This window comes from Mustela putorius, unplaced genomic scaffold (genome assembly GCF_011764305.1).
Source record: "Mustela putorius furo isolate JIRA1106 unplaced genomic scaffold, ASM1176430v1.1 tig00003866_pilon_pilon_pilon, whole genome shotgun sequence".
NCBI classification, from domain to species: Eukaryota; Metazoa; Chordata; class Mammalia; order Carnivora; family Mustelidae; genus Mustela; species Mustela putorius.
In genome coordinates this window covers 2,951,500-2,969,532 of record NW_025422018.1, presented here as the reverse complement: position 1 = coordinate 2,969,532, position 18,033 = coordinate 2,951,500, and the positions used below count along the sequence as shown (strand labels likewise).

The window sequence follows — 18,033 nt, the reverse complement described above, 5'->3', positions numbered from 1 at the left end:
TTCTTTCAACTTAGATTTAGTCCCACCTCTCTAATCTTTTCCTCAAGTTTACTGGTACCTTTTACCTTGTTTGCCTGAAAACAAAATTTCCATTCTTTTTGATGATTTTTCTGCTTCTTTAGTCTACTAACTGAAAGTAGACATTTCTTAAATTTCTAGCATATTATATGATCACATTTATCCTACCCAACTTAAAATTTAATCTCAGTAATACTGTTTCCCCGATATTTGCCTCTGGCAGTGATCACTTTGTGGAGCTCAGTACTTGAATTGGTAGAGCAAAGATTTTCAAACTTCTTTTTTTTTTTTTTTTAGCAGCAGAACCCTTTTAAAAATCTTATACATATAATCCCAATATATAAAAATGATATAAGTAGAACTGCTATGATTGAGGTAAGGAGTGCATATCTTCCCTATCTTGTAATTAATATTGTCATCAAACCTAGGAATTTTGCTTGGTACTTCTCTTTTGCTTTACTACCCCCCCCATTCAAATCTTTTTGGCTCTATTTCCGGATTATCACAAATCCAGTCATTAGGCATCCAATAGATGCCTCTATCCCAAGCCATCACTATCTCTTGCTTTTATGTCTTCTGTCTGATCTCTCTGCTTTCATTCTGATATCCACTGTAAATCATTCACTATACACCAGCCCAAGTAGTCTTCTCAAAACATAAAACAAATCACATCACTCACCTGTTTTAACACTCAGTGGATTTTCATTGCAATTGGAACAAATCGCAAATTTCTTACTGTGTCCAAAGGTACTTATATGATAGGACCTCTCTGCCTTCCTCTCTAATTTCTGCTTTTTTTTCTGTAATACATCCTAGCTAATTGTAATTTCTCGAAATACCTTTCTTTTACTATTTGCATTTATTGTTAATTCTAGCTAATTGTAATCCTAGCTAATTGTAATTTCTCGAAGTACCTTTCTTTTACTATTTGCATTTATTGTTAATTCTCTCTGCCTTACAACTTTCCCTAGATTTCCCTAAATTGACCCCATTGTCCTTTAGACCTTAGCTCAGATATTCTTATTAAGGTAGGCTCTTCCTGATGATCCATGTCTTTCTTCCTTTGTTCTATACCTTTTGCTTCATAGCATTATCACACTCTGAAATTACTTCATTTATTTTTTTACATATATATTGTCTTTCTCCCTCTACTACAGTGTAAACTTAATGAGGACAAGGGCTTTGTCTCCCTTCCTTACTACTGCATCACCAGTGCTGACAATAGTACTTAGTACAGTTTACATTACGTGCTTAATGAAATAAATCTAGGGCTCCAGAAATACAGTTTAAAAAAGAAAACTGAATGAGTCATCAACACTTGAAGCTAAACGTGTCCTGACTGTATTCACAGTGTCTGGCACGTTACAAGCATTCAATAAATATTTGTTCAAAGAATGAATGGATGGAATCTCTTAGATTCTATCCTGGTAAAATCTATGCCATCTTACCCAGTGGAACTGCTTACTTATTGTCATCATCACTCTAGATCTTTCCTGCCTCTGGTTCATTTATTATGATCTATTGGTTAAAGGAGGAGACAGAACAATCATTCTAGTCCAACCTTTTTCATAAATGCCAGATTTATTTACTTTATTTATTTATATTATATTCAGTTAGCCAGCATGTAGTACATCATTAGTTTTTGACATACAAATGCCAGATTTAAATTCTAAAAGTACAGCTCTGATTCCATTTTTTGAGCAAGTCCTTGCATTTAAAGTAATACAGATCACTTAACTTGTTAATTGACCCACATTGTAACCTCTCATCACCTTTCCAGTCTTATTTCCCATCTTCTCTAAGCAAGTCCTTCACTTTCCAACCTTCATGCTAGTACTTGTTCCTTCCTGAAGCTTCTCTTTGTCTCTGCTTGTGAAATTCACCATTTCTCAGCCAATTCTCATTTTAAATACCTCCTGCTTCAATATTCTCTGAGCTAAATGCAAATATACTACCTATTCTGAATCACAATACTTTCTTTTTATCTTGAGTAGTGCCTGAAGAAGTGTGCTTTATGGCCCTTCTAAAGATAACTATAGGGTGCCTGGGTGGTTCAGTCCTTAAGTGGCTGCCTTGGGTTCAGGGGTCATGATCCCAGAGTCCTGGGATCCAGCCATGCATCAGGCTCCCTGCTTGGCGGGAAGCCTGCTTCTCCCTCTCCCACTCCCCCTGCTTGTGCTCCCTCTCTCGCTGTCTCTCTCTCTTTCAAAAAATAAATAAAATAAAAATAAAATAAAATAAAGATTACTGTATCTCACCTATCTTTGCGTGCTCTGTACTACCTAGCAAAACATCTTTTGTGTCTGATACATGACAGGTGTGTGGTAAAAACTTTTGAACACGTCCATTGTATAAGCCTATATAATAACAGAAAATTAATGTGTTCTCCAGATTATCAGTGGTATTTAAAGTTGTAACACTCTATATTTGTAATCATTGTTTACAATATTTTTGCAAAGATAAAGATGTTGATTATGAGTTATTGTGTAAAATCAAAGACAGTAGCTGTAGAATCAACTATAGTGATTCTGAAAAAGAAAAAGAAAGATGCCAGGTACTACCCTTCCTTCCCCTCCCCCCAATATTCTGAAATAAGACTCAGAGACTATGGACATATGGTTGCAAAAAGCTCACTCTCATATACAGAAAATGTAGGGAACTACTAGTATGATAGAAAATTATATTCTAATATAGAATTCAGCATTTTGAACTAAATTATATGTAATTTTGAACTAAATTAGATAAAAATTTTATACAAATGAACTATGTTTAGACTGTGGAACCTCTTAAAATTTTAATAGCTCAGTACATGAATTATTATCCATGTTTTTAGAGTTTCTCAGCAAGTTTCTGTCTTTTGAATAGGTTTAATCATTACACTACAAAGATTGAAAGGAGAGAAAATTAAGATAAAACTTTTCCAAAAATAAATAAATAATAAATTAAAAAATAAAATGCAAGAACTTCTTCTTATTATTTCAGTTTCCTAAAAACAGCAGTGATCTTAAAAATTCAGAACTTTGTCTAAAATTATGTTTGGGGGGCGCCTGGGTGGCTCAGTGGGTTAAGCCTCTGCCTTCGGCCCAGGTCATGATCCCAGAGGTCCTGGGATCGAGCCCCACATCGGGCTCTCTCCTTGGCGGGGAGCCTGCTTCTCCCTCTCTCTCTCTGCCTGCCTATCTGCCTACTTGTGACCTCTCTGTCTCTCTCTGTCAAATAAACAAATAAAATCTTTGAAAAAAATAAATAAATAAAGTAAAATAAAATAATGTTTGGGGATTTTCGGAAGTTTTTAAGCATAAATGATTGGTTTATTTATACTAGATAATTACAGAAGTACTTATTAAAGTACTTGATGTGTGCATTTTTCTTTTACATTTAAAAATTTAGAATATTTGGGGTGCCTGGATAGACTCAGTTAAGCTTTTGCCTTCAACTCAGGTCATGATCTCGGGGTCCTGGGATCAAGCTCTGCATCAAGCTCTCTGCTCAGTGGGGAGTCTCCTTCTCCCTCTCACTCTCCTCTGTGCTTTCTCTCTATCAAATAAATAAATAAAATGTTTAAAATAAAAAATATATATATTTAGAATATTCAGCAGTAGCTGAATTATAGAAAGAGCCCAAAGAGTCCATCAACTAATGAATAGGTAAGTTGTGTTACACACACACACACACACATACTCACACAGAGACTAGACTATTATTCAGCCATTCAGAAAAAGAATGAAACTCTTGTCATTTGCAATGATGTGAATGGAACTAGAATGTATTATGCTAGGTGAAATGTCAAAGAAAAATACCATATGATTTCACTCATGTGGAGTTTAAAAAACAAAACAGATGAACATAGGGAAGAAAAAAAAAGAGAAAAAGCAGATAAAACAGATTATTAATCATAGAGAACAAACTAAGAATTGTTAGAGAGGAGGTGGTCATTTGTGATGACCACTGGGTATGATGTGTAAGTGATAAATCACTAAATTCTACTACTAACTGAAAGTAATATTATACTATATATTAACTGATTTTAAATAAAAAACTTGAAACAAAAAAATAAAAACTTAGAATATGTATCAAATCAGTAAAAACTGGGTTTTATTTCTTTCAGAACCTTAACATTTTTCCTTGTATGAAAAAATTATAAACATTTCTAGAACTCTGTTGATAGGAGACCACAAAAGAAATTTATAAAACTTTTCCTTAAAATAGGCTCACACTATATTTGATGTTTAGTCTAAAAAATTACAAATTGATAATTAAGACATTTTGATTTCTGTCTTGTTCCTAACCATTGAGGAAAAGCTCTTAGTTTTTCCCCATTGAGGATTGTAATAGCTTTGGGTTTTTCATAGATGGCCTTTATTATGTAGAGCTATTTTCTCTCTAAACCTATTTTGTTGAGAGTTTTTATCATGAATGGATATTGTCCATTGCCAAAGGTTTTTTTCTGAATCTATCGAAAGGATCATGTGGCTCTTATCCTTTATCTTGTTGATGTGATATATAACATTGATTGATATTGCAAATATCGAACAATTCTTGCCACACAGGAGTAAAGCCCACTTGATCATGATGAATGATTTTTTTAAATGTATTGTCAGATTCAGTTTGCTAGTATTTTACTGAGAATTCTTGCATCCATGTTCATCAGGGATATTGGCCTATAGTTCTTTCTTTCAGTGGAGTCTTTTTCTGGGTTTGGTAGCAGGATAATACTGGCCTCATAGAATGAGTTTGGGAGGTTTCCTTCCTTTTCTATTTCTTGGAACAATTTCGGAAGTATTAATTCTTCTTTAAATGTTTGGTAGAATTACCCTGTGAAGCTATCTGGTCCTGGGCTTTTATTTGTTGGAGTTTTGATTACTAATTGAATTACCTTTCTGGTTATCAATCTGCTCAAGTTTTCTATTTCTTCCTGTTTCATTTTTTGGTAGTTTGTATGTTTCTAGGAATTAATCCATTGTCCGATTTGTTGGCATATACCTTTTTATAATATTCTTTTACAATTGTTTGGATTTCTGTGGTGTTGGTAGTTAACTCTCCTCTCTCGTTTGTGATTTCATTTATTTGGGTTCTCTTTTCTTTTGGTAAGTCTGGCTAGAAGTTCATCAATTTATTCATTTTTTTCAAAGATCCAGCTCCTGGGTTTGTTGATCTATTTTATAGTTTTTTCAGTTTCTATGTCATGTATTTCTGCTTTAATCTTAATTACTTTCTTCTGCTGACTTTAGGCTTCATTTGTTCTTTTTCTACCTCCTTTAGATACAAGATTAGGTTTTTATTTGAGATTTTTCTTGTTTCTTGAGGTAGGCCTGTACTGCTACATACTTCCCTCTTAGGACTGCATTTAGTTCATCCCAAAGTTTTGGACCATTGCATTTCCATTTTCATTTGTTTCCATGTATTTTTTTTTTTCCTGTGATTTTCTGGTTGGCACATTCATTGTTTACTAGCATGTTGTTTAATGTCCATGTATGTGGTCCTTCCAGATTTTTTCTTGTGTTTGCTTTCTCATTTCATAGTGTTGTGGTCAGAAAAGTTACGTGGTATTATTTCAGTTCTTCAAATAATTTTCAAATATTTCAGTCAAGTATTTGTTCAGGCCTGTTTTGTGACCTAATATGTGATCTACTGGGGAGAGATTATTCCATGTGCACTTGAGAAGAGGGTGTATTCTGCTCTTTTAGGATGGAATGTTCTGAATATCTGTTCAGTCCATCTGATCCATTGTGTCATTCAAAGCCATTATTTATTTTCTGTTTAGATGATCTATCCATTAATGTAAGTGGGGTATTAAAGTCCACTACTATTATTGTGTTACTATCAATTAGCTCCCTTACATTTGTTTTAAAGGCTAGTTTATCCAATATAAGTATTGCTATTCTAGCTTTCTTTTGACATCCATTTGCATGATAATTGGTTTTCTGTCCCCTCATTTTCAAACTGCAGGTATCTTTACGTCTAAAATGAGTCTCTTGTGGGCAACATGTAGATGGGTATTGTTGTTTTTTTATCCATTTGCCACCCTCTGTCTTTTGATTGGAGCATTTAGTCCTTTCTAAGTGATTATTGAAAGATACGTATTTATTGTGATTTTATATCACTTGTTTTGTCACCATTCTGGTGATTTCCTCTGATCCTTTCTTGGCTTTGTCACTTTTGGTCTCTCCTTTGCAGTCCGAAGAGTCCTCTTTGATAATTTTTGCTGGGCTGGTTTATTGATCATGAATTCCTTTAGTTTTTATTTGACTGGGAAAATCTATCTCTCCTTCTATTCTGAATGGTAACCTTGCTGGATAGAGTATTCTTGGTGGCAGATACTGCCCATTCAGCCCTTTGACTATATATCATGCCACTCCCTTATGGTTTGCCAAGTTTCTGTTGAGAGATCTCCAGCCAGCCTTATAGCATTTCTCTTATAAGCAAAGGACTTCTTTTGTTTTTTGCTTTTAAGATTTTTTCCTCTATGACAGTATTTTGCAAATTTAAGTGCAGTATGTCTTGGTGTTGGCCCGCTATTGTTGATTTTGATGAGAGTTCTCTGTGTCTCCTGTATCTGGATGTCTGTTTCCTTCCCTCAATTAGGGCAGTTTTCTGCTTTTATTTCTTAAAATAAATTTTCTGCCACCTTTTCCCTCTCTTCTTCTCAGACTCTTATAATATGAATGTTATTACGTTTGATGGAGTGGCTGAGTTCTCTAAATCTGTTCTCATGTTGCAGGATTCTTCCTCTCTTTTATTCAGCTTCATTATTTTCCATTTTGTTGTCTTCCAGATCACTAGTTCACTTCTCTGTGTCTTCCAACCTGATGTTTATTGCATCACTACTTTTTCCAATCTCATTTATTGTATTCTTCATCTCTGGTGGATTCTTTTTTAACTCTTCAGTTCTTGTGGTAAGTGTCACTGATGTCTTCTCTTTTTCTCAAGCCTATTAAGTATCCTTATTATTGTTGCTTTAAATTCTTCATCAGACATGTTACCTATATCTGTTATCCTTAGATATCTGGCCATAGTATACTTTTCTTTCATTTGGGACAAATTCCTCCATTTTATCATTTTGTCTAATCTCTGCCTTCTTCTATGTGTTAGAAAAGCCAGCTATGTCTCCTGCTTCTGAAAGTACTGGCCTTATGAAGAAGAAATCTGGCACTTCAGGGAGTGGCTCCAGTGTGTACTGAGTATGCTCTGCTTTTGTGTTTTGGCTGCTCTGTCCTTTAGGCCAGTCATCTGCAGAGGCTCTCCTAGCCTCCTGTGGGCAGTATTCGGTCCGTGACTGAATGTAGTGTTTAAATGAGGTGTGCTCTGGTCTGCCTATGAAATGGACCTGACATCACCTCCACCAGAACTGAGGCCCTGTAAAACCCTCTGATCTGGAGATGTGGTGCGGGAAGGGGACTGTGCTGGTCTACTGGAGTAGGGGCCCACCACACTGAAACAGAGGCAAGCTTGACTAAGAAGGGCAGTCCCACCAGAGCTCAAGGGATTGGGGTTTGGTATAAGCAATTAAGGCAGCCAATATTCATGCTGTGCTGCTTCCCTCAGGTGGCTCTGTATTTATGTTGAGGAGTGGGGGAGGGAATTGGCACCAGCCAATTCAGAAAGGTGTGTCAGTGAATGCTGCCTATAAGAGATGCACTATGAGAAGAGCAAATAATCTCCCCAATGTGTGCCTCATACATTCTGCAGATCACTGTTCCCCTGCTGCCTGCTCCCAGTTGTTTGCCTGTCTTCTCTCTAAGAGCAGCACAGTGCCCTCTAGGCTCTATCCCAGTAAAGCCCACCAAAACTTAAAATTCCAGTGCTTCAAGCCCAGCTGGTTCCAAGAACCTGCAAAATTCAGCCCTTCATTTTCTAAGCCAAAGGCTTTGAGGAAATATTCTCCTTGTATGTTCCTCTGTGAATTCCCCCTTCTCTTGTCCTTCTCCTTGACCACAGCCCCTTCCCCTCTATAGCACCCCTAAGCCTCATCTCTGCACTTCTTACCTTTTTTGATGTGGTCTCTTCTCTCCCTTTAGTTGTGGAGTTTCTTCTGTCAATCTTCAGGTCAATTTCTGGGATATTTAGGATGATTTGATAGTTAGCTAGTTGTGTTTGTGGGACAAGATAAGCCTAGGGTCCTCTTACTTCGCAGCTGTGTTCCTCTCTGCTAATCAAATCCCAGAAATTTTAAATTGACAAGGAAGTGTACCTGAAAATGAAATATTATGCATTTAAAAAATATTCCTTTGGAGCAAAAAGTAAATATAAGTGTAGTTTTAACATTAAAATTGTTAGCATTTAGTTATTCTTATTTCTTTTTTAGCAAATGTGTTTTTCCAAAAAGGAAACAATTTTTGACTTTTATAAAATTATGTCCATAAGCAGACATATATCTAAGACATTTGCATATAAAATAGTATAAACACATAGATATTAAACATCCTTCAGAAAATAAAATTAGTATTATTTTTGTTGATTCCTTCAAAGGTTTTACAAGTGTGAATATTTGAAGGACTGACAAGTTTCTGCAGAGCATACTCACATAAGGCTTTTTTTTTTTTTTTTTTTTTAATTTCATGCAGTTAAAAAAAAGCATAAACAGGCATACAGGGTATAGGTGACATTCAGCCACAAGCATCCCTAGGGTCTTTAAACAAAGACATGCTTTGTCTCCAGATTCAGTTACCAAGATGTGTCTTTTTTTCCCCTCTACTCACATAGTCCATCCTTGTTGTCTACCTAGTACTAGGGGAAAACCATCAGGAGACAAATTCTGATTGGGGGTTACCAGGTGAGATTCATACTTTTTAAGCAGCACATCATAAATACTATTTTCCATTTTTTGGCCAAGAGTTAAGGCTAAAAATTCAAGCATCCCAAAGCTTTCTTGGCTGTAATCTAGCTCTATCATGCAATATGCCTTTAAAAAGGCAAAATTATGATAATAGTTTGCATTTGTATCAACTACAATAAAGTTTATAAAAGTGCTTTAATATGCATTAATTTATTTGAACTTTATGTTAATTTTGTGAGCTATGCAGGAAAATTGTTCTTAATCTGTATTTTACAGCTACAATTCTGAAACTCAGAAAGGTTAAGTGATTGGCCCAATTTACATGGCTTTTGTGGTGGTGGAGTGAGGTCCAGAGGACAGACCTTACATTTTTGTTTTAAGATTTTATTCATTTATTTGACAGAGATTGCAAGTAGGCAGAGAGAGAGGGGGAAGCAGGCTCCCTGCTGAGCAGAGAGCGCAATGTGGGGCTCAATCCCAGGACCCTGAGATCATGACCTGTGCCAAAGGCAGAGGCTTAACCCACTGAGCCACCCAGGTACCCCAGACCTTACAATTTTTATCCTAGAATATTTTTTAGTATTTCATGCCAGAAGTAAAAGTATTTAGTTCATTTCTATCTTGTGAAACAAGGTATATAATATATGATATATTATTTTTATATATTATATATATGTTTATATATATATTTTATATATTTTATGATATATTATTTTTATATATTTTATACATTATCTATAATATGTTTTTATAATTATATATAATTTGTATATTACATATAAAATTTTAGTGATTTCTATATTATGTGTAATATATAATTTGTATATAATATAGTTTTATATGGTTTATATATAGTTTTATGAATATTTCTATATCATGTATACACATAAATATACATAAATATCAAATTGGGTATGCAGGATCTAAAGTAAAATATCAAGATATAAATTATACCTGTTACTGTTTATCTCCTTTCCTTTTATGCTTTTTCATTGATTTGTGACATATTTACATGTCTGCCATATATATGCCAGGTACTGTGCTATCTCCTGAGTATTTAAAATTATTAAAATGTGATTCTTGCCTTTAATGATCTTATATTGCATATGTTCTTAAATATGGAATATACATTTTTAATAAACTCACAATTCCACAAGGAAGTCAGTGTTAATGTACAAAGTATTATGTATTATGCAGGCTGGCATTATAAGGTCTATTGCCTAGGAGAAGTTAGGGAAGACTGGAGATGAGGAGTCTTGAGCTACGTCTTGAAAATTTTTGAGGAATATATGAGAAAACAAGGAAGAAGTTTAGCCCAGTCAAACATGTCAAAAAGTAGACAAGGATCTGTTTTAAGAAACAGTGAGTTAGTGCTTTGTTACACCTGAAAAAATAATTAACATGAAGGGAATTGGCAAGAGATGAGACTCCTTGAGGCCAAATGATGGCTAGCCTTACATGCCATGCAGAGTGTTGATTTTGTGCCCAAAGAAATAGGGAATCCAGAAAGTGTTATTAAACAAGAATTTTTACCAGTAGAAAACCTTAATTTGCAGGTTATATAGAAATTGAATTAAGGAGGAGACCCACAGTGAAGACTTCAGTTTGAAAACCACTGGAATAGTCCTGGGAAGTAATGATGGGACCAATGGTTGGGCCATGAAGTGGAAATGGAATACACAATTAAAGACAATTTAGAATTAGAATCATTAGGAAAATTGGAAATCAGGAGACCAACTATTATAGGGTTTTGGTCTTTGCAGATTGTCCAATCCACCTCCCTGTTTTTGGACATAAAATAGCTGAGATACTTTGTGTCAGGTGAATTGTATTAGGCCACATTACTAGTCAGTGACAGAACTAGGTTCCTGACTCTGGAGTTTACCATATTGCACCCTATTCTGATTATGTCTCTAACTGATCTTTTTTTTTTTTTTCTTAATCATGCTGTGGCCTTACATTTGTTTGTAGTTTATAGTGCACCTTAATATACAGTATGTATTTTGACTTGTTCAGCAACACATGAGATAAGTAGAACATTGTTATCCCTGTCTGAAGACAGGAAAACCAAATCAGTGTGGTTGTTATGCTTTCTTAGAGTTTACTCAATTTTATCATTACTACTTGAATATCTTACTCAAGTTTTTCCTTTTAAAATATACAAAGTGTTATAAATGGTAGGTTTATTTATGGATTCATATAGTAACTGCAATCTTGAAATTCTCTCTAACCTTGAAGGAGATTTTAAATCAAAGCACTGAAGCTTTGGTTCATTTTGATAGAAAAGCCAATCAGTGCTACTTCTTTAACTCTGTAAATTCAGGAAGTTATAACTATATTCTGCTTAGCAGTGCCATTTTTTTAGGTGATTTACTAAGATGATAAAGTGCTTTCTCATGAAATATGAATCATTTGATTATGAAATATAATTTATCCAAATAAAGTATTAATGACTCCCACTTTATACCCATGCCCTTCACCTATATTTTTCTTCTTTACTCTTCCACATGCATTTTATCAGTAATAAAGGAGTCTTTCGGGTATCTACCCCTTAGATCCATTTTTAGGTGCATAAGAGTTATTGCCGATTTTACCAAATTTAGATATCTTTTCTAGCTTTTTAAATTCTTTATGCCCTATGAGAGGGTTTATTAATTTACTTTCTATTGTAGGCAAGGCAAGTTAGATCTGACAGTTGCAGTAGCCAAAGTGAAAGAGTTGACTATCTTGACGGAAGATCTTCAAGGACAAATCCAAAAGAAGGTATTTTCCTATTTCTAAGACAACTGGAAGCCTTTAACTTAGTGTTCTCTGAATTTTATTATTAAACTATTTTGGATTAGGTGTTAAAGAGGGTTGCTGGAAAGCAAATTAAAATCATTTTATTGTTCTCTAAATATAAAATATGAAATTAGGAAGCCAAATTATAATTTTGGAAATTACTTTACTTCCATTCACTTTCTCCTGAATCAGTAAAACATTGTAGTCATTCCTGAACACATCATTACTGAAAGACATTGAAGCTAGATCAAGTTTGATTAATTGGTAATATATAGGTGAAAAGAAGCATTTAATACTACATTTTGTGTTATTTGTGGAAATACTTATTGGCATAAGAAACTTTTGTTTTTTATGTGTAATAAGGACATTTCAGGAAGGTGTCAAGGAAATGTCAGGCTTTAGATTTAGGTGGATCTAATTATTAAAAATTATAGCTGTGGTACTTACTAGCTGTGTAAATATTCTAAGTCTTATTTCCTAATCTGTCAAAGTTGATTATAGATTTCTAATGATGGATTCCTTAAAGGCTTTTGTAAAATTTCCCATAGATAACAGTTATAAATTTGGATACATTCTTTAAAATCCTGGGACACACCCAAAAACAGAAAGACCCTGAAAGAGATACAAATGGTAAATTTTTTGAATTTCTGGCCCGAATGTTCTCGCCAACCCCCATAGCTATGGCTTCAGAAAATAACAGCTTTCTATGGACTTAAATAGCCAAGATCAAAGTTTAAGGTTGGAGAAGCAGCTGAAAATTTAAAGAAGAAATACTGGCAGCAAGAGAACAAGAACAACAAAAAACAGAGAGAGAAACCTAAATTCTGAGTATAAACTCTGACCAGATCCATGGCTGACAGCCAGAGTATGCATATTAAGGGTGAGGGAGGGGTTCAGTGAACAGGTAGGCAGTGACCTGAAAGAAAATTACTCTTAAAAGATAGAGCTATATGGAATTATATATTTAAGTTTGCTGCTTTTTATAATTGATTGCATTCCTGAAATGTATGCTGTTCAAGCAACAGAAAGCTAAAGCCTTAATGTTTGAAGTTCCAGAGGACAGAGCCCAAAGCAAGCAGAGCAGCTTAAAATTACAGGGGAATCTCCCAAGAGCAACAAAATCATGAAGAGGATGAGCCCTACCCCTGCCACACTTGACTGATCCTTAAAGTATGTAGGGACAGGAGAATTTCCAAGAAGCCTAGCTAAAAAAGCAATTGTGGAAAGAAATAAGAACTGATTACAGATGGCAGCTGCTGCATACTGTAGGGGAAACATTCGAGTTTGAATGGATGCAAGATAAAATTGCCTCCTTGAACAGATAAGCCAATAATCCTGAAGAACAAAACAGAATCCAAAGTAACTGCATTGCATTATCTGTATTATCCAGTTTTCAACCAGAACTTTCTAGGCGGGTAAGTGTGACTGATGGGGTTGGGATAGGGGAAGCCGTCAGTAGAAATTCACTCTCAGCAGACCCAGCTCTTGGATATAGCAAACAAAGACTTCAAATAAGTGGTTTTAAGTATGTTCAAGGAATTAAAGAAAACGTGTATTAAAGTAAAATAAAGCTTTAGTGATGGAGCAGAGAATGTTAACTGAGAAATAGAAAATAATTTTAAAAAATAGAAATTCTGAAGTTTAAAAGTAAAACAAAATAAAGATTTAATTAGATGGGCTCAAGAACAGATTGGAAAAAGCAGAAGAAATAAACAGTGAACTTTAAGACAGATCAACAGTGACACCTGGGTGGCTCAGTGGGTTAAAGCCTCTGCCTTCAGTTCAGATCATGATCTCAGGGTCTTGGATCAAGCCCCGTATCTCATCGGGATCTCTGCTGAGCAGGGAGCCTGCTTCCTCCTCTCTCCCTCTCTGCCTGCCTCTCTGTCTACTTGTGATCTCTGTCTGTCAAATAAATAAATAAAATCTTTAAAAAAAAAAAAAAAGAGCAACAAAAATTTTCCTATCCAAAAAAAAGTTTAAAAACTGAAAGAAAAATGTGGGGCATTGGGTGGCTCCATCACTTAAGCAGCTGGCTCTTGATTTCAGCTGAGGTCATGATCCCAAGGTCCTGGGATGGAGCCTAGGATACAGCTTCTTGCTCAGCAGGGAGCGTGCTTCTCCCTCTCCCTCTGCCTACCACTCCCCCTTCTTCTGCTCTTTCTCTCTCTCTTTCTCTCTATGTGTCAAATAACTAAATAAAAATCTTCAAAATAAAATTAAAAAATGGAAGAAAAATGAACAAGACCTCAGAGATCTGTTGGAAAATACAAAGCAAGCCAACAGAAGTGTAATTGGAATTGCAGAAAAGATGTTTAAAGAAGTAATGGCTGGAAACCTCCAAAATTTGGTGGAAAACAGGTAGGATAAACACAAAGAAAATTATTTCTACACATCACGAATGGAGGAACAGCGATAAGAGTAATGACTGACTTCTTACAAGAAACATGGAAGCAGAAAACATTGGAATAATATATCTGAAATGCTGAAGGGAAAAAATGCTCACTAAGAATTCTATGTCCAGTAAAACTGTACCTCAAAAATGAGAGTAAAATAAAGGCATTTTCAGATAAATGAAACAGAAAATTTGTCACTAGCAGAGCTGTTCTTCAAAGAAGGCCAAAAGAAATTCTTCAGGCTAAAAGGAAAGGGCACCAGATGGTGACTCAGATATAGGAAGAAAGTAAGAGCACACTAATGTACATATGAAATAATTTTTGTGCATCTTTTTCTTTAATTAATACCTTAAAAGATATGACTGCTTCAAAGCAGAATTGAGCAGTGTACGTGATGGATTCTTTTCTTTAATTTCAGTTAACATATTGGGTATGATTAGTTTCAGAGGTAGAGTTCAGTGATCTGTGCCTATGTGATGGATTTATAAAGTATGCAGATATAACATAACAATGGTACTCAGGACTAGGATGGTACATGGAAATAAATACATTGCTGCAAGACTCCAGTGTTTTTTCTGAACTAAATATTAACTCTAAATAAATTGGGATGAGTTAAAGATACATATTATAATCTCTAGAGCAGTTACTAAAACTTAGAGAGATATAGCTAAAATTCAATAGAATTAAAACAGTATGTAAAAAAATATGTAACATAACAAAAGGCAAGAAAGGATAAACAGGATTTTTTCTAAAGGTGGTACAAATCAGACCTATTTATTTCAAAGCATTGCTAGGTCAGAGAAGAAATATTCTATGATTATAATGAGATGCTGTATATCCACATTTTTTTTTTACTTTTAATTTTTTTTATTTTTTATAAACATATATTTTGATCCCCAGGGGTAAAAGAGCTTATTCTGAAGGCAGATTATCTGCATACAAATCCCTGCTTTGTTTTGTTAGATTTGCACTACAGAAATACTTTGAAATATTGGTATAAATTTATATGCAACAACTTTAGATTTTTTTCTAATATAAAAATAATAGTGAGGTTCTCTTCCCCCTTTTCAGTATGTGCATGATTTATTTCCAAACTGTTATTGCTTATTTTCCTTTTTAGTTGTTTGAAAATTCAACCTTATTACTTTTCTAGTTATAAAGGTAGTGCATGCTATTCGTAAAAATGCAAATAATATAGAAAAATATAAAGAAAAGCACAATGTAGATAGAAAAATATGTAATAGAGATAATGCAAGATTACCTCACAGTCCAATCTCTAGGAAATAATCACTGTTAACAAATTGTAGCTTAAAGACCTTTTTTCTGTGTATGTATATGCATATATGTTTAAAGTTTTTAATGTAAAATGAGTCATACCATAAATCCTATGCTACAGAATTTTTTTTAGTGAAACATTTCATGGATAGCTCTCAGACATCTAGGTCTATATTTAAGGACTTGATTAGATAATGCTGTATTGGTATCCCTTCTTTAAACTTACATTTTAAATTACATTTAAAATTACATTTTAAATTTTACATAACTTTATAGAGTGAATTCTTTATGTTGTATAATGATGTATTGTATTTTCACATACTCAAGTTTCCAGTTTGTTTATTTTCTAGGAGGAGGATATGTTGTCTGCTCAAGGAAGAGAGGAAGCATCAGATAGGCGTTTACAGCAGTTACAATCTAGTATAAAACAATTAGAAACAAGGTAAATTGTTAAATACATCTAGCTTTCTCTATAAGCTTCAAAAGGTTTTCTAATTTGGAGTTTCAGTTTATGATATTTTCTAGGATATGTATTTTATAACTGCTAAACAAACTATAATCATAGGTTTTAAATATGATTTATTAGACATTATTTATTTCAAAAAATCATGTTCAAAACATTGATTTATTTTGAATGTGTATTCGAAGGTCATTTCTGTCTACCTTTTCCCCAAAGCAGTCATAGTCACTCAATCCCCAAATCAAAAATGTTCTTTACATCTTAAAGCAGAAAAACAAAGTTGGGTAAAAATTAAACAGAAAAACTATCTTACTAAGTAGGTACCCAAGAGGAAAAAAATACTCAAATCATTATAGGTATTTTCTCTGGAGTCTTCTGGAGCAGTAATTTTCAGTTATCTTTGAGGGTCTGGGTTACTTTTTAAGTATATTCTATGGTTTTCTTTAGTAGGTTTCTTAATGTAAATGTGTACTATAAAATCTTCTGTTGTTTTTGTTGTTCCCTAATCTTTGTTAAATGTTCCCTTAAAAGACTTGAAAATTATCATGTGTGATACTTCACAAGGTAGAGTTTACAATTGTTAGCTGAAAAATCTACTCTGTATGATTGGAACCTTTTACACTCAGTCTGCTGCTCTGAGCACATTAAAAATTGAGATCTCAGTTCTACTCATAGATCCAAAGCTAATTTGTTGCTTGTTGAACAAAAGGAAAAAAAAGTATATTTAACCTTTTGTTTCCTCTTCTTCAAAGTATTAATAAAAATAATTTCTTTGTCATGGCAGTTGAGAACTAATTGATTTTAACTACTAACTTGAGATTCTGATGAAGAGTTGTGATTTTTAAGTGATAGGGGTTTTGGGTTTTGCTTTTCATTTTTCTAAACTTTTCAGCAGTTTATTGATTGCTTTGATTGTACTTTTGCTTTCCTGAACGTCTTTACATTAACCTTAGAGAAAAAGCCTGTGGTTGTAGATTTTCATTTCTATAGCTATTCTATGCTATACAAATAAATACTAAAAAATAAAGACTTAAAACAGTAAACTCTTGAATAATGAATTTTAATTCCTTTTGATTCTAATAGTACTGAGTTAAAATCAAGTTTTTTTTCATTCACTGGTGCTTTGTCTTTTTAGTGTTGAGAGTTTGGGGAATTTGTTACTGTGGTTTTAGGGTTTTTTTGCTTTTAGTATGAAGCTATAATATAACCTAACCAAATAATTCTCTAAGAAGAGATCACTGTGTGTCTAAGAAAATCTAAGGATATTTTTTAATGTACTGTATACAGCTAGCCACCTCTCATTTCCCAAAACTGGGAGAGTATGAGGTGTGCTAGAGCAGGGAAGTTCTATTGATTATTTCAATTCTTCAGTTCCTAATGGTATTCATACAACTGACCATTAATCTGGAAAAAAGTTAAATTGGACTTCTCTCTTACATCACACTCAGAAGTAAACTCTGGATGCATTTAAGATTTACCAGTAAAATCTTTTTTTACCAGTAAAAAATTTACCAGTAAAAATATTAAAGGTATAGCAATCTTTTGAGGAAATCTAAGAAATCATATTGAGCTGTATTAAAATGAACATTTTTAGTGTAGTAAAGATTTCTTAAATAGAGTCAGCAGGCAGAAACAGCCAAAAAAGTATATTTGGGAAAAATATTTATAGCATACAGAACACGCTGAGGGTGTATATCTTAATATTAAAAGAGAGTTCATATAAAGGAACAAGCAAATTACCCATCAGAAAAAAATTGGCAGAAAAATGCAGAAAAGAGTATATATTATGATTTTCATTTTTATAACACAAATTATGTTTTAAAACCTGTGGACCAATGTGTAATATCTGTGCATGTACACGTGTATATATGTATACATGATTTTATGAACATAGAGAAAAATACTCAAAAATACATGTTAGTAAATTAGCATGAGTTACCTGGGTAGAGACTGGGTAAAGGAAACCAAGCAAAAAAGGAAAATGTTTAAAAGAAAGAATAACTCATTCTTTAAGGAGTTGCTTTAAAACATTATCATGTAACTATATAATACACTGTGATACTGTAGAAAGTGTAACTTAGAGTCAGGATATCTAGGCTCAGTCTCAGCCCCACAGCTCATTAGCCATGTGGCCTTAATCAAATGCTTCACCTCTCTGGGTCTGTTGTTCTTTAAAATGGAAATAATGAGACTTACCTTATAAAGCTTTTTGCAGATCAAATGAGAAAAATACACGTGAGAGGAACTGGAATAGTGTTTGTTCTATTATAGATGCTCAGTAAATCTACTATTTTCCTTCTTCCTTTTAAAAAATATTTAACTTTCTT

General features: G+C 33.8%; 1 protein-coding gene across 7 annotated transcripts in view; it reads left to right on the top strand.

Annotated features, from left to right (window-relative positions):
• SCLT1 (sodium channel and clathrin linker 1) overlaps positions 1-18,033 on the top strand; it is a 179,390-nt gene that overhangs the window by 71,698 nt on the left and 89,659 nt on the right. For all 7 annotated transcript variants that reach the window (XM_013053900.2, XM_013053898.2, XM_013053899.2 and 4 more), the window contains 2 exons: positions 11,467-11,557; positions 15,597-15,688. In XM_013053900.2, the coding sequence (XP_012909354.1) occupies positions 11,467-11,557; positions 15,597-15,688 (183 nt within the window). The remainder of the gene's footprint in view (positions 1-11,466; positions 11,558-15,596; positions 15,689-18,033) is intronic.